The 18984-nt window shown below is 40.8% G+C and overlaps 1 protein-coding gene across 1 annotated transcript in view; it reads right to left on the minus strand.

The window, feature by feature from the left end:
* The window catches only part of LOC139463883 (multiple epidermal growth factor-like domains protein 6), a 108415-nt gene that overhangs the window by 28136 nt on the left and 61295 nt on the right, over positions 1 to 18984 (minus strand). Inside the window, exons 7-9 of the mRNA XM_071245293.1 lie at positions 18595 to 18729; positions 5117 to 5251; positions 2187 to 4055 (exon numbers count right to left, since the gene is read on the minus strand). Of these exons, the coding sequence (XP_071101394.1) occupies positions 2187 to 4055; positions 5117 to 5251; positions 18595 to 18729 (2139 nt within the window). The remainder of the gene's footprint in view (positions 1 to 2186; positions 4056 to 5116; positions 5252 to 18594; positions 18730 to 18984) is intronic.

The raw sequence follows: 18984 nt of genomic DNA on the forward strand, positions 1-18984 counted from the left end.
AGTAGATGGGTGATAAAATAGAGATCATGGACACATTGATAACAGTAGATGGGTAATGAAATAAAGACCATGGACACATCAATAGCAGTAGATGGGTGATGAAATAGAGACCATGGACACATTGATACCAGTAGATGGGCGATGAAATAGAGACCATGGACACACTAATACCAGTAGATGGGTGATGAAATAGAGACCATGGACACATTAATACCAGTAGATAGGCGATGAAATAGAGACCATGGACACATTAATACCAGTAGATGGGCGATGAAATAGAGACCATAGACACATTAATAACAGTAGATGGGTGATGAAATAGAGACCATGGACACATTAATACCAGTAGATGGGTGATGAAATAGAGACCATGGACACATTGATAACAGTAGATGGGTGATGAAATAGAGACCATGGACACATTAATACCAGTAGATGGGTGATGAAATAGAGACCATGGACACATTATTACCAGTAGGCGGGTGATTAAATAGAGACCATAGACACATTAACACCAATAGATGGGTGATGAAATAGAGACCATAGACACATCAATGGCAGTAGATGGGTGATGGAATTGATACCATGGACACATTAATACCAGTAGATGGGTGATTAAATAGAGACCATAGACACATTAATACCAGTAGATGGGTGATGAAATAGAGACCATAGACACATTAATACCAGTAGATGGGTGATGAAATAGAGACCATGGACACATTGATATCAGTAGATGGGTGATGGAATAGAGACCATAGACACATTATTACCATTAGATAGGTGATGAAAAAGAGAACATGGACACATTGATAACAGTAGATAGGCGATGAAATAGAGACCATGGACACATTAATACCAGTAGATAGGTGATGAAATAGAGACCATAGACACATTAATACCAGTAGATGGGTGATGAAATAGAGACCATGGACACATCAATAGCAGTAGATGGGTGAAGAAATAGAGACCATGGACACATTATTACCAGTAGACGGGTGATTAAATAGAGATCATAGACACATTAACACCAATAGATGGGTGATGAAAAAGAGACCATAGACACATCAATAGCATTAGATGGGTGATGGAATTGAGACAATGGTCACATTAATACCAGTAGATGGGTGATGAAAGACAGACCATGTAAACATTAATACCAGTAGATTGTTGATTAAATAGAGATCATAGACACATGAGCTGCAGTTAGCTTTCTGGTGGGCATATATGTACTAGTAGCAGTATTGGTGAGCAGAGAGGAAGATACGAGTGAGTATTGGGTTTATTTTAGCAGAGAGGATGATTATATAGATACTGGTAGATGTACTGGTGCGCCGAGAGGTCGGGTATTTTGATACTAGTAGATCGATAAGTGAACAGAGAAGTGGATATATAAATACCAGTAGATGGATTGATGACCAGAGACGGGAATGTATAGATACCGACAGATGGATTGGTCAGCAAAGACGGGGATGTATAGATACCGACAGATGGATTGGTCAGCAGAGACGGGGATGTATAGATACCGACAGATGGATTGGTCAGCAGAGACGGGGATGTATAGATACCGACAGATGGATTGGTCAGCAGAGACGGGGATGTATAGATACCGACAGATGGATTGGTCAGCAGAGACGGGGATGTATAGATACCGACAGATGGATTGGTCAGCAGAGACGGGGATGTATAGATACCGACAGATGGATTGGTGAGCAGAGACGGGGATGTATAGATACCGACAGATGGATTGGTGAGCAGAGACGGGGATGTATAGATACCGACAGATGGATTGGTCAGCAGAGACGGGGATGTATAGATACCGACAGGTGGATTGGTCAGCAGAGACGGGGATGTATAGATACCGACAGATGGATTGGTCAGCAGAGATGGGGATGTATAGATACCGACAGATGGATTGGTGAGCAGAGACGGGAATGTATAGATACCGACAGATGGATTGGTGAGAAGAGACGGGGATGTATATATACCGACGGATGGATTGGTGAGCAGAGACGAAGATGTATAGATACCGACAGATGGATTGGTGAGCAGAGACGGGGATGTATAGATACCGACAGATGGATTGGTGAGCAGAGAGGACGGGTATACACGACCATCAGACAATCGCAGTATCGCCAACAAAAAGTGAATTTTATATATTTGACAACTACAAGCATCATACTTACTTTTAACACACTCTGTTCTATAATTTTCATCGTAGAAGCCAGAATTACAGTAGCACGTGCCAGATGTACAGTTGCTATTGGCAACGGCGTCGCTGCAATCGGCGTCTACCTTACACGTGACATCTCCAACCACTCTGAGCACGCATATCTTGAAGTCATCAGTATGGTGAGACCCGGACACGCACGTACAGGTGTTATTCAAGCACATTGAGTCGGGGACTGCGTCAGAACAGTCAGAGTCAGATTTACAGTTACTATCACCTATTTTACGCTGGATACAGAACGTCATGTTTCCGGTGACGTAGAACCCACCGTTACACTCACACACGCCGCCCTCACAGTTGCTATGCAACACGGCGTCAGAACAATCAGTGTCAATGTCACAGGCGTCATGAATGACCCGCTTTGTGCAAAGGTCTTGCGCGTCTTCACTTCTGTAGCCAGAGTCACAGTAGCAGACGCCATTTGTGCAATTACTGTTGGGAACGGCGTTGAAACAGTCACTGTCGACGTTGCAAGACGCATCACCAATCTTCCGTTTTATGCATGTGTTTCTGTCGTTGGACGTCCTATACCCTGGTACACAGGAGCATCTGTTGTTATCACAGATGCTGCTATCAATTGCATCTCTACAGTCTGTATCCAGAGCGCACTCATCATTGACTTGACGTCGTATACAAGAGGAGTTGTACACGTTGACCTTGAACCCCGAATCACACAAACACGTGCCTTTGGTACAATTGCTGTTCCGAACAGCATCGTGACAGTCCGTGTCGCTGAAACAGGTGTTGTCGTATATCTTCCGTTTAATACACTTTCTGAAATCCCTAGAAGGGTAAAATCCGGAAACGCATTTACACACGAAGTTGAGACAGACACTATTTGCCACGGCGTCAGAGCAGTCAGTGGGCGTGGCCATAAAACAAAAATCATTTATTTTGCGAAGGATGCATTTAGATTTATCAGAGCTTTGATAAAACCCAGAATTGCAGGTGCACGCCCCGTTGGTGCAGTTGCTGTCAAGGATAGCGTCGAAGCAGTCTCGGTTTGTCGTGCATGTTGCATCACCTATTCTGCGCTGTTCGCAATCGGTACCCGAGGTTATAGAGTGGTACCCTGACGCGCATTCACAAATCCTATTAACACATTTACCCATGGAAACTGCACGACAATCACTGTCTACTTCGCATTTACTTCCTATAGTCCGAATAATGCACTCATAACCAGTGTCACTCGAATAATACCCCATGTCACACACACACGCCTCGTCGGTGCAGTTGCTGTGCTCCACAGCATCAAAACAATCGGCATGAACGGCACAGGCATCATCAATACCTCGGAGGTCACAGGAATCCAACTCAGGACTTGCCAGAAAACCAGACCGACAGACGCACATTGACCCTCGGCACTCCGAGTCAGCTATGACAGACCTGCAATCGTCATGGACTTTACAGGTTGGGTCCCCGATTTTACGTTTTAGGCATTTCGTGTTTTCTTTAACAACCCTGTATCCAACTTCACACGCGCATTTTGAGTCCTTGCAATAGCTATTTGGAATAGCATCGCTGCAGTGCATATCAAAGAAACAGAAATCGTCGATTTTATTCATGATGCACTCATTGTCGTCATCGCCTACCCTAAATCCAGGCTTGCACGTGCACATTTTGCTTCTGCAAGTGCTGTTTCCAACTGCATCTGTGCAGTCTGAGTTAATGCTACAACGATCTCCGATCTTACGGACTGTGCACTCCGTGCCTCTAGGGTTGCCATAGAATCCGGAGTTGCAAGTGCAGGCGCCTTTGGTGCAGTTGCTGTGTGCCACGGCATCGGTACAGTCGCTGTGGACGCTGCATTTGTCAGCGACTTTTCCTGAAAAATAGTTGCTCACATAAAGTCTGTCATACATGCACATGAAATATCATAATAAATATATTTTACTCGAAACCGGATGCATAATAGATGGCTACTTTCCTTTGGAGACACTTGGAAGCGTACTCGAGATCGCGACCTTTAAATGGATAAATGACAAGATTGCGAAATCACGTGAACGCGAGATTTGACAAAATTCTTATATTCTTGCATTCTCTTGGAGATTTTTTACAGAGTACCTTTTCTAATAAGCATAGAACGCGAGAATGCGCTATTCTATTTCCTCGCGTTCTCGTCTTTAAAGGGATATAAAGATCAGTGCGTGTCAGTGCCGATTGTATTTTATTTTAACCTGACAACCTAGACTTTTGATTATTATATTAACCACTGGTAGTTCTGATACATTAGACCGCCTCCGTGGTCTAGTGGTTAAGCGTATGCCCGGGTCGGTGGTTCGATCCCTGGCAACGTCATACCAAAAGACGTTAAGAGGTGGTATTTATTGTTACCCTGCCTTGAGCTCGTCATTAAGCGGATAAAACAAGGACTGGTAGGCGCGGAGTCAGTATACTGTGTTTTAGTGGGGTATTTATCTTAAACTGTGGGATGGTATCTCAGTGGGCTAGCACTAGAAATCGGCATTAGTCCGGACCAGTACAAGCAGTCACACACACATACACACGTGAATGCACGTAGCTGTATAAGTGTAGTAATCTTCAACGCGACGTTAAACCCCTGAACCTCATCTCACCTGGCACATTACAGATTATCTACAATATATCAACCATTTGTTGTCCTGGAACATCACAGACTATCTGCATGCCAATGCCAAAAAGATAATATTCCATGCCTTTGGAAAGCAATTGATTCTGATTGGTTTATCAAAAGTTTCAAATCACATAAAAAAGTCGCATTATTTTTGTCTGTGAAAATCAATATCCAGGAAGCAGTTGACAGAATCTGACTGAGAATGGAATTATTAAACGAAGGTTGACATGAGACGATTGCATATCTTTTAATGACCGGTTTTCTAAAGCAAAAGGTTGTTGCATTAAACTTACTAAGTATACATTGGTTGTTGTTTGACGTCACACGATAACCGCTGATACACACGCACGCGCCCTTGGAGCAGATGCTGTTGGCAACAGCAGCCGAGCAATCTTCATCACTGCCACAGGTAGCGTCACCAATCTTTCCTGAAGTTGAAAAAGATGCGAATGATAAATAGGTGGTGTGTATAAAGATTTACACAGTTACATATCGCTTGTATACATACAATGATAAAGTTACATCTCGGTGTACATGCATATATAACGGCACAATTTTAAGGATAAGTGCTAATAAAAGTAAAAACGGCAAATAAATAAATCGATCCTCGAAACAGCTTAGATATAAAAATAATATTTTCACAACCATACAATTTTGATATTCGTAGTTATTGTTCAACTGTGGCATAACAAACGATTTTTATTTTAAAAGATTTACACCGTTCTTATTCTTTCTGGCATGCATACGTGACGTACACGTACAGGCAGTGAGAATCTCATGTCTGAAGTCTGATGGTATGAGTGAGTGAGTAAGGTAAGAATTAACAGAATTCAAGTTGTATCGTGGCGCGTCAGCTTAATGTAGGAGGAAAGCCCGAAGTGATGCACGTCTCAGACGTTTACCACTTCGGTGAAACCCACGAGCATGGGTATGGTGATGACTAACCAAGAAACATAATTGGGGCGAACCAGGATTCGAACCCCCAATCATAGGTTTCTGGCGTGCCCAAGGGACGCAACTCTGCACAGCGAATCGGGGCGCCTTAGACGACTGGGCCACCCAGATGTTATGGAAATGGTATGCTCAATTGCAATGGAGATGAGTGTGTCGAGGCTATAGAAATGTTACTTTTTACGCTTCCACCGGACGCAATTTTCTAGCTATACGAAGGCAGGCTGTAAAAAAAATCGAGTCAGGACGAGGCAAACCAGTGATTGATATGGTGAGCAGCGATGCCTGTCGTCGGAGAGCGCTGACCGAACACGAGCAGATAATTAAGTCACCTATTACGACAAGAATAGCTTCATGAGGAGCAATTCTAACGTGGAATCCCAAATGTTATAACCGGACGAGAAACATCTTCATAGCAATATATATCCGTTTTCAGTTAATTTTCACCAATATCAAAGGCTACTTCTGCTTGGTGTTGCAAAAATGTCTCATGTGCCTTTCCAATATGCCAGTAAGGATATAAACAATATGGTTTTCAGATTACAATGAGTTATTTTCCGTTTTATGGCCGTACATTTCATTTAGAACCGACGTCATTAGCCGTAGGTTTCTAAAAGTAATGTGTTCGCGCATCCAATACTAGTGATCATAACACCCTCAGGACTAAAAATGTTTTTTGTCTATCGATATGTTAAATATATTTAAAGAAATATCCCTAGCTCTCTGCGTATTCACCAACAGAAAGGAGATAGACATGAGTGAGTGTGAGTGAGTTGGGTTTAACGCCGCTTTTAACAGTATTCCAGTTTCACACGGCGTGTTAGCTTAATGTGGGAGGAAAGCCTGAATTGATGCAGGTCTCAGACGTTTACCACTTCGGTGAAACCAACGAGCACGGGCGTGGTGCTGACAAACCTAGAAACATAATCGAGGCGAACCGGGATTTGAACCCACGACCATAGGTTTCTGGCGTGCCCAAGGGACACAACTCTGACGACTGAGACGACTGGGCCACCCGTGCCCCTAATAGACTTGACGTCACTCTGAAAGGCTATAGCGTCATATGCCTCCATGACAGTTGAATTTCAAAGTTAGGCGAATGCAGAGAAAAATGAACTAAATCGAAGCTTTTCGGATACATTTTAAGAAACACGTTTAATTATGGATGCGATAAGCATGTCTCCATGCCGAACGCAACTCTGTTCCTGCCTCGAATTAATGAAGTTATCAACGAATTTGGAAGGAAAGGAATCGAAAATAATTTCAACAATTCAAACTTAAACATTTCGTTCCAACTAAATTTACTCTCTAGATCAGGAAAACAAAATGAAAATCAATTTGAAAATGATCAGATGTGTTCATAAGAAGAGGGAAGTAGACTTTGTTCAATTCACCAGCTGCATGTTTGCCACTTATGACAACACTAAATGCATACGTGAGGCTAAAATGTGTCCAAAAGGCCAATTTGTGGAGGTTACAAGGAAGCGATTTTTTCTCATATTAGAACAAGAGCAATTCTTTAACACAAGCTGACTGTAGAAAAAACATGTGGTAAAAACACATCTTGGGTCACGGACTTTTTTGTTTTTTAGATTTTCGATAGATCGTTCCTTTTCCCTCATTTCTTGTGTACTTAAACATGTCAGAAGTAAATAACACTTGCAAGTCAGAGAGAGAAAAGGGTTACTTGTCACCTTTGTATCATGTCTGATCATTTTTTAACCATTATTCCAGATTGTTTGTAAGTAAACAAGGTCAAAAACGTGCCGTTATCCAACCTCTCCTTTTAAAATGAAACTATGATGACGCATGTAAAACAATGAACTCCCTTGTTATTGAGTGAGCCACCGCAGAGAGGGGGTTTATTGTCGGAAATCTGAGACATCTTTGTCGGTTATCATTAGGAATTTCACCCTGACTCTAATTATTCTAACAGACAGCACCTGTTGCTCTTACGAAGGGATATGGCTAGTGGGGTATTCTCTCACAACTCCGGATCCACATTTTGGAGAACCTTCTCTCCAGGAAGACATTCCATGCTAAACCCAGCACCTGCATATTCACTAAATATCGCGATTACTCTATGGTGTGCAGTAAGCTAGAACGCCATTCACGAAAGAGCAAACTATATTTATATTGTAAATTGGACATGCGACACCACGGTCGTCTGTACCGAAGTCGAGAAAAACGCATCCGATCTACTTTTGATCTAAGTTTGAAGCACGCGTTCTGGCTTAGATCTACTTTTGATCTAAGTTTGAAGCACGCGTTCTGGCTTAGATCTACTTTTGATCTAAGTTTGAAGCACGCGTTCTGGCTTAGATCTACTTTTGATCTAAGTTTGAAGCACGCGTTCTGGCTTAGATCTACTTTTGATCTAAGTTTAAAGCTCGCGTTCTGGCTTAGATCTCAGAACACAGACTTCCACTGATGATGGGCGTGTTAAACAATTGTGATTGAATTGACGATATCATATTGATCATATTGTGTGTAGTAAAACATACAATAGCAGTTTGGTTAATCGTTTGCTGCACTGTTATGGGCACTCTTCCTTTACACTTCTGATGCACCCCCTTCATCAACCGCCTTTAAATCACGACTAAAGACCCATCAATTTTCAGCAATATTGACATTTCTTGACCGTGTGTTTGTATGCCCTTAGAGCATGCCTGCGAGTGGCATCACCATCATCATCATCACTGTTATTTACAGATTAAAATACTTTTGCAGAAAAGAGGGTTTGGGTGACCCTGGCAGTCTGGTTTGTTAGGCTCATCATCAGCTCAGGGTCCACATGCAGTTCAGACAGCGAATGGGACTTTCCCCAGGAAGTGCTGCATGGGTCAAACCCAACCAGAACTTTTCGGAAAATGTGAAGACTCCTCAACACTGCAGCCTTCTGCATTTTCCAGATTGTCAGAAGGGCTGTATTCCTGGTAGCAAACCCGGGTACTCTCCCAATGTAAGTCAACAGAATTGGAGGTACTAAACCTCCGAGAACAATAGGGAGTCGGACAACTTGGTATTTGGGATGCAAGTGTGACATTTCCTGAATCTTGTGTCAAGTGTCAAAAGGAACAGAAAAATCAATTATATAAATGATTTCATTGGATTTATTTAACACGACAAGATCAGGGTTGTTGGCCTGGATAGGCCTGAGGTTGTATACGGGCCTATTCCAAAGAATTTTGTATCAATTTCAAGCATCAAGCATAATTAATTAATTGTGGCTTTGACTTTATTGCGAGAATTCACCTTTGAACTCCAGATTTGCTAGATATGTGAATGGGATGAGTATAGGCTGTTAGAGGTGTGAATGAGGTGGGTATAGGCTGCTAGAGCTGAGAATGGGGTCAGTTTAGGCTGATCAAACTGAGAAGTGGGTTGAGTATAGGCTGATAGATTTGGGAATGAGATGAGTATAGGCTGTTTCATGTGGAAATAAGATGAGTATAGGCTGCTAGATGTGGAAATGAGATGAGTATAGGCTGTTTGATGTGGAAATGAGATGAGTATAGGCTGCTAGATATAGAAATGAGATGAGTATAGGCAAGAGGTGTGAATGGGGTGAGTATAGGCTGCTAGAGGTGTGAATGGGGTGAGTATAGGCTGCAAGGGGTGTGAATGGGGTGAGTATAGGCTGCTAGAGCTGAGAATGGGCAAAGTTCAATCTGTTTTTTAGAGTGGATTCTCCTTTGGCAAGAAGTTCAGGGTCATGTGAAGGAGGTGAGTAAGGGGTGTTGGGGATCTGTGCTGAGGATGGTCCAGGACGATAACCTTCCTCTTTGCTAAGCAAAAAGCTTAAAGGTTTTGGTGACAAACAGAAAAGCAAAACACTCAAAGAATCGCCCTGAAATATTCCTCTGCTAATATAAATTAGTTCCGAAGTAATCACCTGTCCCTGAGAATACATCTCAAGCTGAGTTGACCAGCAATTCATTAAAGACTTGAGTAAAACAATAGCCGCTCGTAGGGGTGAGGGGTGGAGTGTCATTTCGTGATTGTACGGTGCTTTATCTTGAAGTATACTGAACCGCAAAAGAAACGTCACCATGGATAGATATATGAGAAACCTTATTTGTCCAAACACTGTAAACATACTTTAAGACATACTAAAAAGATGAAACTTGGCAATGTTGATCATCAAAGTTGAAATTAAAGTGTCAAATGTTCTTAAAGTGAAACACAACACTAGTCTCTGAGCAAATGGCATCACAAGTCAGTATCTCATGTGTCCGCCATGTGCATTGATGACTGCCGTGCAACGCCGATACATGGAATGGATGAGGCGGTTGATGAAGGCCATAGTCACTTGAGCCCACACACTGAGGAACGCCTGACGCAGTTCAGCTGCAGTTGTCGGCCTTGGTCGGACGTCATTTAGCCGTCTTTGAATCTCGTCCCACAGGTGTTCAATGGGATTTAAATCTGGACTGAGGGCAGGCCACTGAAAGGTTCTGATGCCATTCTGCTGGAGGAAGTCTCTTGTTGCTCTCGCAGTGTGGGCTCGGGTGTTATCACTCTTGGTTGCGGCGACGTGCCAAATGAGGTATGGTGTGTGGTCTCAAGACTTAAGCAATGTACCGAGCTGCTGTGACACCATTGCCTCTCCCTGGACCGATGTTCTGGAAGACCAAAGGGCGAACCTCTCTCTTCAAGACCAATTCCACACCACATCATAATGCTCGGACCACCCTACGAGTCTCTCTCAACAACACAAGCATCCGAATAACGTTCCCCACGGCGTCGCCAAACTCTCACTCTCTCTCTCTGTCTCTCTCTCTCTCTCTCTCTCTCTCTCTCTCTCTCTCTCTCTCTCTCTCTCTCTCTCTCTCTCTCTCTCTCTCCCATCTGCTGTTGAGATACAGCAACGGCTCTCGTCTGAGAAGAGGACTCTTCTCCACTGCTGGTGGCGCCAATGCAGGTGCTATGTTGCCCACTGAAGACGGTCCCGGCGATGACGTTGTGTCAAAATGGGTCCTCGGTGTGGCCAGTGAAAGTGGAGGTGTCTGCTCGTCATTCGTCGACGCACGGTGTCCGCGCTAATGGTCTGTCGAGCAGTTTCCGCAGCAGTAACAAAGCGATCTTGAAGATGCTGTTGCACAATCTGACGATCCTGACATCGCGTGGTGACCCTTGGTCTTCCACTACGTGATCGGTCATCTGTAGTGTTGGTGGTCTGTTACCGTTGCTAGAGCCTGTATATGGTCCTTACGTGGACTTGAAATGCATTGGCTACGTGCCGGGCGGTTTGTCCAGCTTGCAATCGTCCAAGGGCTTGGTGTCGCTGATTTCTTGTCAATCTTGGCATGTGGTAGCAATTCAATAACGAATGAATGTTATCCGATCTGGGGAGATTTTTATAGGGCAAACAATGGGGGAACGCATGTTCATTATTTTTCAATTTGCTCGGAACTCACATGCATCGGGTTACCATGGCCGTTGCGATCGGTTTTATTGTCATCTGCTTTGTTTTTTTATCATCAAATTTCATTTTCCGGACAAGGAAAAATAAACGTTAATGTACAAAAATGTTAAATTTTAGAAACTTTGACAAAAATTACCGAGATATTTAAATGACAACTTTTCATGCAATGTTACTTGGGGGTGACGTTTCTTTTGCTCTTCAGTATATTAACACACTAATTGAGTTTTTAGATAAAAGGGCGGCAGACAACCGCCAACAAAATAGAACATTCGACGTTTCTAAACATCTCCTATAACTCTGTAAACACGGGGATGTCAAGTACGAGTGATTAAGTAACACCTTTCTACCGATGCCTGGTTTACTCTTCAACCAATCGGAGCCAAGGTGTAGTCTGACTGAAATACCGACTGTCGCTTTTCGGTGCGGCAGCACGATTAATATTACTCTGGGCATACAATCGTGATAATATCTGCGATACAGTTTACGATTATTCTCTCTTTTTCCAAATTAATTCGGGTTTTATGGATATACCAAAATGTCGAAATTGTTTGTGCCTCGTAAAAGATTTGTCATGTAATATGATCTATCTAAATTAACATTTATATTGCATGTCAGCTGTCGATATGGTACCAGCGGATCGTTCAAGAGCTTTGAAGAATAAGAAAGAACCCATCAAGTGTATTTAACAGGAAATATTGTAACATTTTCGTAATAATACGTCTTTGCAAATCCGATCGGTAGATAAGTTCAATTTAATGATTTTAAAGAATTTATCCTATTCGGTAAAAGCATCTACAAGATACAATTCGTTTCTCTCTACAAGATATATTTCCTTTCTCGCTGCAAGATACATTTCGTTTTTTCTCTACAACATACAGTTCGTTTATCTCCAGAAGGTACATGTCGTTTCTCTCTAAAAGATACATTTCGTATCTATCTACAAGATACATTTCCTTTCTCGCTACAAGATACATTTCCTTTCTCGCTACAAGATACACTTCGCTTCTCTCTACACTATACATTTCGTTTTTCTCTACAACATACAGTTCGTTTATCTCTAGAAGGTACATGTCGTGTCTCTCTAAAAGATACATTCCGTTTTTCTCTACACGATACATTTCGATTATAGAAAATATATCGTATATAAAAATTTACAAAATGCCGTTATCAGAAGTCCCACGATTTTCATCGTTCCATCCTTTCTGACGCAGTAGGAGCCAGAAATACATTTGTATGACAGATCTACATTATTGCGCCCGTCGTTGAGCTCACAGAATGTTCACGCAGTGTGGGAACTGAATTGTGTTGTAACAAGCAGATGACGTCACATCAAACACAATGACGCCATGATATCTGGACAAGCCGTTCTGCAGACGTGTGGGTTTTTACAAGATGAAACGTACATAGCAATCAGGTAGCTAAATTCTTTAACGGATGATAATAAATGTTTGTAGACCACATCGTTCTGATCATTTATGCACATGCCCCTTTCCATGTAATTGTATCATGTAAGGAATTTTTGAATCTGGGACAGATAACCAGGTGATTGATATTATGACTAACGAGCCACGCCGTCGGAAAACGATGACAATCAATGAACTACTTCGCTGATCCATTAAGTCTCCTCCACAAGTTCCTAGGGAAATATTCTGACTCGGACCCGCAACAAAATGGCGCATCTTGATACCGATCCTTACTGTACCAGGTAAGTTCAGCAACATTGTCTCTGTTACATTTAGTACATATTCAAGGGCGAAGATTTAGAGGGTGAGTTGTTATGAGATATATCGGAATACCGAGTGAATGTACGATTAGTCTTTGACTGAATACACCCACTGGGTACAGGTATTCCTTCATTTTGGACAGGTATTCGATGGCCTTAAAGCAACTCAGATACTCGTAACGATTATTCGAGGGACTTACATCATGCATACGTTGGGACACAGAGTGTGCATCCACTCTGGACATTAGGATCATTCACTTGGGACATGAAAAAAGGTCATCCACTAGGGGCGTAATGTATTTACTCAGTCAGGGCATAAGTATTCATTTAACCGAGACATAATGTATTCACTCAATCAGGGCATAAGTATTCATTTAACCGAGACATAATGTATTCACTCAGTCAGGGAATAAGTATTCATTTAACCGAGACATAATGTATTCACTCAGTCAGGGCATAAGTATTCATTTAACCGAGACAAAATGCATTCGCTCAGTCAGGGCATAAGTATTCATTTACCCGAGACATAATGTATTCATTCTTTCGGGACATAAAGTATTTTTTCACTCGGAACATAAAGTATGTATTCAATAGGGACGTTACGTATACATTCAACCTGGACAAAAAGTATTCATTTACTCCGGCCATAAGTATTCATTTACTCGGGCTATAAGTATTCATTTACCCGGGACAGAATGTATTCATTCAGTTGTGAATAAAGCATTTATTCACTCGGAACATAAACTATGTATTCACTTTCAACATTAAGAAACATATAGTTTCATTTACTCGAAAAGTAATGTATTCATTCAGTCGGGTCATAAAGTATTCAGTCGTCCGGGCCATAAAGTATTTAGTCAACAAGGCCATAAAGTATTTATCCACTCGGGGCATATGGTATTAACTCAACCAGGACATAACATATGTATTCATTCGGGTCATAATGTATTCATTCAAGCGGGACATAAATCATTTATTTCTCGAGATGTAAAGTATTTTTCACTCGGGACATATTGTATTCATTCAACTGGGACATAGAGATAATATTGCATGTTTCGAGTGAAATATTATGTTTCTCTTATAGAGTGTAATTTTCATTATTACAAATGCAAAACCTTGTTTACCTAATACGCAGGGACGTTTCACCACCCCTTGTTATTGCGACTAATCACACACTTGGATATGATTATATACAAAATAAATTTCAAGAAAAGTATTCTTGAAAGCTACGAAACCGTTATTGGAAGCGAAGGAATACGCGCTGGTTCAGTAACAAAACTGGCGCTTCGATTGACGAATTAAATGAGAACTTTACATTTTATATCGAAACATTTTCAAGAGAATACCAAACGGCACGGAGCGATTATTAACTCCATAAATGACCATGCGTAGTGAAATATCAAGTGGAATGTTCACTGCAATGAAAATATCGCTTTTCACAACTTCAGAAAACTCATTCTTTCGCACTGATTTATATAATAAAATGTATTTATTGACTCGAGATATAAAGTATTCATTCATTCGGGACATAAAGTATTTATCCACTCAGGTTTGATTGCTTGTGTCCGGCTAATAGATAAGTGAAGTACGAAACAGTTGGTTTCCTTGTGTCTCATTTATAATCAATGAAGTACTAAACAGTTTGTTTCCTTGTGTCTCATTTATAATCAATGAAGTACTTAACAGTTGGTTTCCTTGTGTCTCATTTATAATTAATGAAGTACTAAACAGTTTGTTTCCTCGCGTCTCATTTATAACCAATGAAGTACTAAACAGTTTGTTTCCTTGTGTCTCATTTATAATCAATGAAGTACTAAACAGGTGGTTTCCTTCTGCCCCATTTATAATCAATGAAGTAGTAAACAGTTTGTTTCCTTGTGTCTCATTTATAATCAATAAAATACTAAACAGTTTGTTTCCTTCTGTCTCATTTATAATCAATGAAGTACTAAACAGTTGGTTTCCTTCTGCCCCATTTATAATCAATGAAGTACTAAACAGTTTGTTTCCTTGTGTCCGGTTTATAATCAGTGAGGCACTAAACACAGTTTTCTTTGTATCCGGCTTATAATCAATGACGTTCTTAACAGTTTGTTTCCTTGTGTCCGGCTTATAATCAATGAAGTACTAAACAAGTTTTGTTTTTTTTTGTATCCGGCTTATAACCAATCAAGTACTTAACGTGTGCCCAATCCTTTTTCTATGAATAGAATATGTGTAAACCAAACTCAAGTATAATAGCACGAAGTTACGTTTTCATGTCTTTCTCTCTTAATCACTGCTGTAGCAAGAAAACACACATCTAGATGTTCATCTGAAGCAAATGGGAATAACCCCCATAAACGCCATTGAAGTTACTTAAGTGTGTTCAAGCATTACCCCATCCTGGATCTATTAAAATTATTCAATTATTTATAATACGGTTAAATCTCAATCTTTGAAATGGTTAAGCTAAAAAATATTCTTTTTATCAGGATATCCCTAAGTGTTGCCTTATTATGCAGTGCTACACAAGTTCCTCCTAACACCTGAAGACACATTCTAACCTTAATTTAACATTTTAATTTACTTTTCTTGCCTTCTTCTAGAGAACAATTCATGAATGGCCTTGCTATATAAAAATACCGACAATACTAACATGGTAGATCAGCAACTGCGCAATGCAAACGAAACAATCACTGAATAACCAGTCGTAAATTATATTATTGGAAATTTCACACTAGTATTAATTTCAAGATTTACAGTATTCAAATACAATCAAATGTTGAATCTTCTAAGAAGACTACATACGTTATACGCGTATTAAGAAAATGGTTGAGCGCTATTCCTTACAGACATATGTTAAGTCTGTAACACTTTTGCGTTCCTTTCAGCTGGCCAAATAAACCCTCACGTCTTAGGTTACCAACAGTCAACAACAGTAGCACACGAACAGAAGGTACCGGACACTGAAACAGTTCTTGCAAACCTAGCTGGACTGAACACTTACTTCATTATAAATCTATTTACACCCTCACCCCTCTCAGCGTTGGCATCTATGGTATTTTATGTATCTGCTTGGCCAATCAATTCAACTGTTGGTACATCCAATGAATGAGCTGAACTACACGAAGATGAGTCTCATCCAGTACAATCAAGTTGGTATAAAGGCTAATTTAGCGATTTGCATTGTCAGTTAGAGTCGTTAAAATGTGTGAGGGGAAGATATAAATCTGGTAGAGTGATATACAAAAGTTAACCACGTCTCCCTCGATGGAGGAGGCAGGAAATATCACTTCAGGCAGTGCGGTTCACAGCCCGGCTTTATCTTGGGAGCTTAAGTAACAGTGAAAGAAAAAAATCTGAGTGAACAAACAGACCACCTATAAACCCTGTCGACACTCTATTGTGCTTTCATCTTCAAATAATAAATGGTACAGATATTTTGAGAAAAAATACACCAAATTTCCAAACCCTTGCCTGAAGAATATTTTCTTAAACACGTTTTTTTTCCGACATGACGCAATACTGGCTTTTGTCGGTTCACTACCTGTTCTAAAAAGAGAAATTCTATTGACACTTTGGGAGAACATTATTGTGTGATAAAGGATCTAGTTCCGTACCACTCGGCTTAGCTCCTCAAAGCCACATATGCCCAGTATAGTTACAGCAATGAAAAAATATGCAAAAAAGGAAACATTTTTTATATGTACATCAGCTGAGGTCAAAAACGAAAAAGTACGCGACCTTTCAAATATATAAAGTGTCCACTGCAATATCACAATTGTCTAATTATTAATTCTTCACACATATCACACTAGATAAAATAAATGTATATTCTAAATGGCCTCTTAATCTTCTATTAAAATCCACTATAAGACCTTCTTTTAAATAACAATATATTTAGATACAGTGTATCATATCCCCCGAATCATAAATCTACTTTCTAAAATCAAACAGTCTCGAGATCGAATGAAAAACATATCCTTATTTCTCATGCTGGACACATGTTACTTCCAGGAATGACTCGCCGTTGCATGTATTTGTGATGGGTGGTGCCGTTGGGGCAGGATATGCTCACCTTTTCATCTACACCTGGTAACATCTTTATTTGATGGTCATTCATAAACTCGGAATCGTAAATCGACTCTGCTGTCGCCAGAGATTTCTTGTGAATATGGAGTTTTGTCGCTTTTTTTAGCCGCCATCCAACATGGGTGTATACTTTCTTTTGCCCATCAGTTTATGTGGTCTAAGGCTTCCTTAGACTTGCACGATGTTTGAACAATTCATAAATTTGGTGCTACACCTGGAACACTAAGTTAGCCAACAACTGCTACGGTAACAGACGTCACGCCCATTTGAAATATGGATTTTGTCCAATCAAATTCCAGCAATGTGAAAAAGTTATAACTCACAGTTGCATATTAGTTCCCTGGAGGTTTTTTTCATATTTTGGTGAAGATAATGTTAATTATGCTAAGTTTTTGGCATTTCGACAAAATGTCGTTTTTTCGAATTAGGTCATGAGCAAGATTCCTTGGCTATTCCCACGCTTCTGTTCTAAGACCTACGTGTGTAAGCGCTCACGTTTACCAACAGAGGTTTATGACTGACTTTTGAGTTTTGTATTACCGGAGCTGGGTGAGTTGTAAGGCACGTTGTCTGTCAAAACAAGGAGATGATACAACTATGTAGCTTACTGGAGAGGAGGAGATTGCGAAGAGACGCAATTTACAACTTGTTCACGATGTGACGCACATTAAGCCTTCAGACGAAGGTGAGGTGAGGTGAAATGGGGTCTAACGTCAAGATAATGGCACTTATATAGAGACGTACATGCACGTGTATGTGTGTATATAGCTGCTTGTACTAGTCCGAGCTAATGCCGGAGATGCTAGCCCACTGAGATGCCATGCCGCAGTTTAACATGGATACCTGCTCAGACGCAGTATACCGACAACGAGCCGACGTGTTATCCCTAAAGGCCAAGCGCAAGGCAGGGAGACAACAAGTATAAGTTTTTGGTATGACGCGTCCGGGGCTCAACCATGGACCTTCAGCTGCCCGGGCAAACGCTCTACCCACCAGACCATGGAGGCGGTCAGATGAGGGTACAAGGTGCCATTTATAGGGCGAGATGTGTGCAGTCTCTAATATAAGATTATATTATCGTTGAAGCAGTTTGCAGTAGTCGAAATATAACTTAAATTGAAATGCCATAGAGGTAGTTATTCCAAATTTATAAATTGTAAACCATTAAAGCACAAATGGCATTTATCTAATAATTCATGCATGAATCAGTAATGAGGAAATTCTGGTTTAACTATCTGACACAAGGTGTCCGCTAAGTGGATGGACATATTTGCCGTACGGGTTGCATGCCGTCACACACCAAGAATACTTTCTTCCTTGTTCAAACCTCCCTCACTCACTCTGTGCCTTAAAATTGCAAATTTCTACTGAAAATATTTACAGGTCAGTCTTCTCTGCATCTTTCTTTCCTTAAGGAAGAATACCTCCTGTTTTAATAGTTACATGATAAAAGTAGATATTTCTGAACATATAATAAGTAATTGATACAAAATAAAAAATAAGTGAAAAGAACAAACAGGCCGATCAAAACGAACACCGCATGTCAAATACTACCTTTACGCCTTCATTGTACATTGTAAAACACAGCGACTTACTTTTGACGCACTGTGTTCCGTCGTCGGCGGGGTTGAAGCCGACACTGCAGGTGCATATAGTCAGGGTACATACGCTGTTGGGCACTGCATCCTCACAGTCACTGTCAATGGCGCAAGTTTTGTCACCTATCTTTCCTGTTGAGAAAATAAGTACTTTTTGTAAACACACATAACCATGATACCACTTAACGCAGCTAAATTAGCGCTTCACATACATGAAGAACACAAACGATCAACGCACCTTGGGAACTCTGTGATGAAAAAAGGAAATATTAGCTTTTTGCAATAAACAATATCAAGGCAAACAGCGGTCGATTGACCATCATCTATGTTTACGAAAGTAAAACCGAAGTAACACTTCGTACCTTATATATTGCACGAATGCCATTT

The sequence above is a fragment of the Haliotis cracherodii genome, unplaced genomic scaffold (genome assembly GCF_022045235.1).
Source record: "Haliotis cracherodii isolate W230 unplaced genomic scaffold, xgHalCrac1.p SCAF_16, whole genome shotgun sequence".
NCBI classification, from domain to species: domain Eukaryota; kingdom Metazoa; phylum Mollusca; class Gastropoda; order Lepetellida; family Haliotidae; genus Haliotis; species Haliotis cracherodii.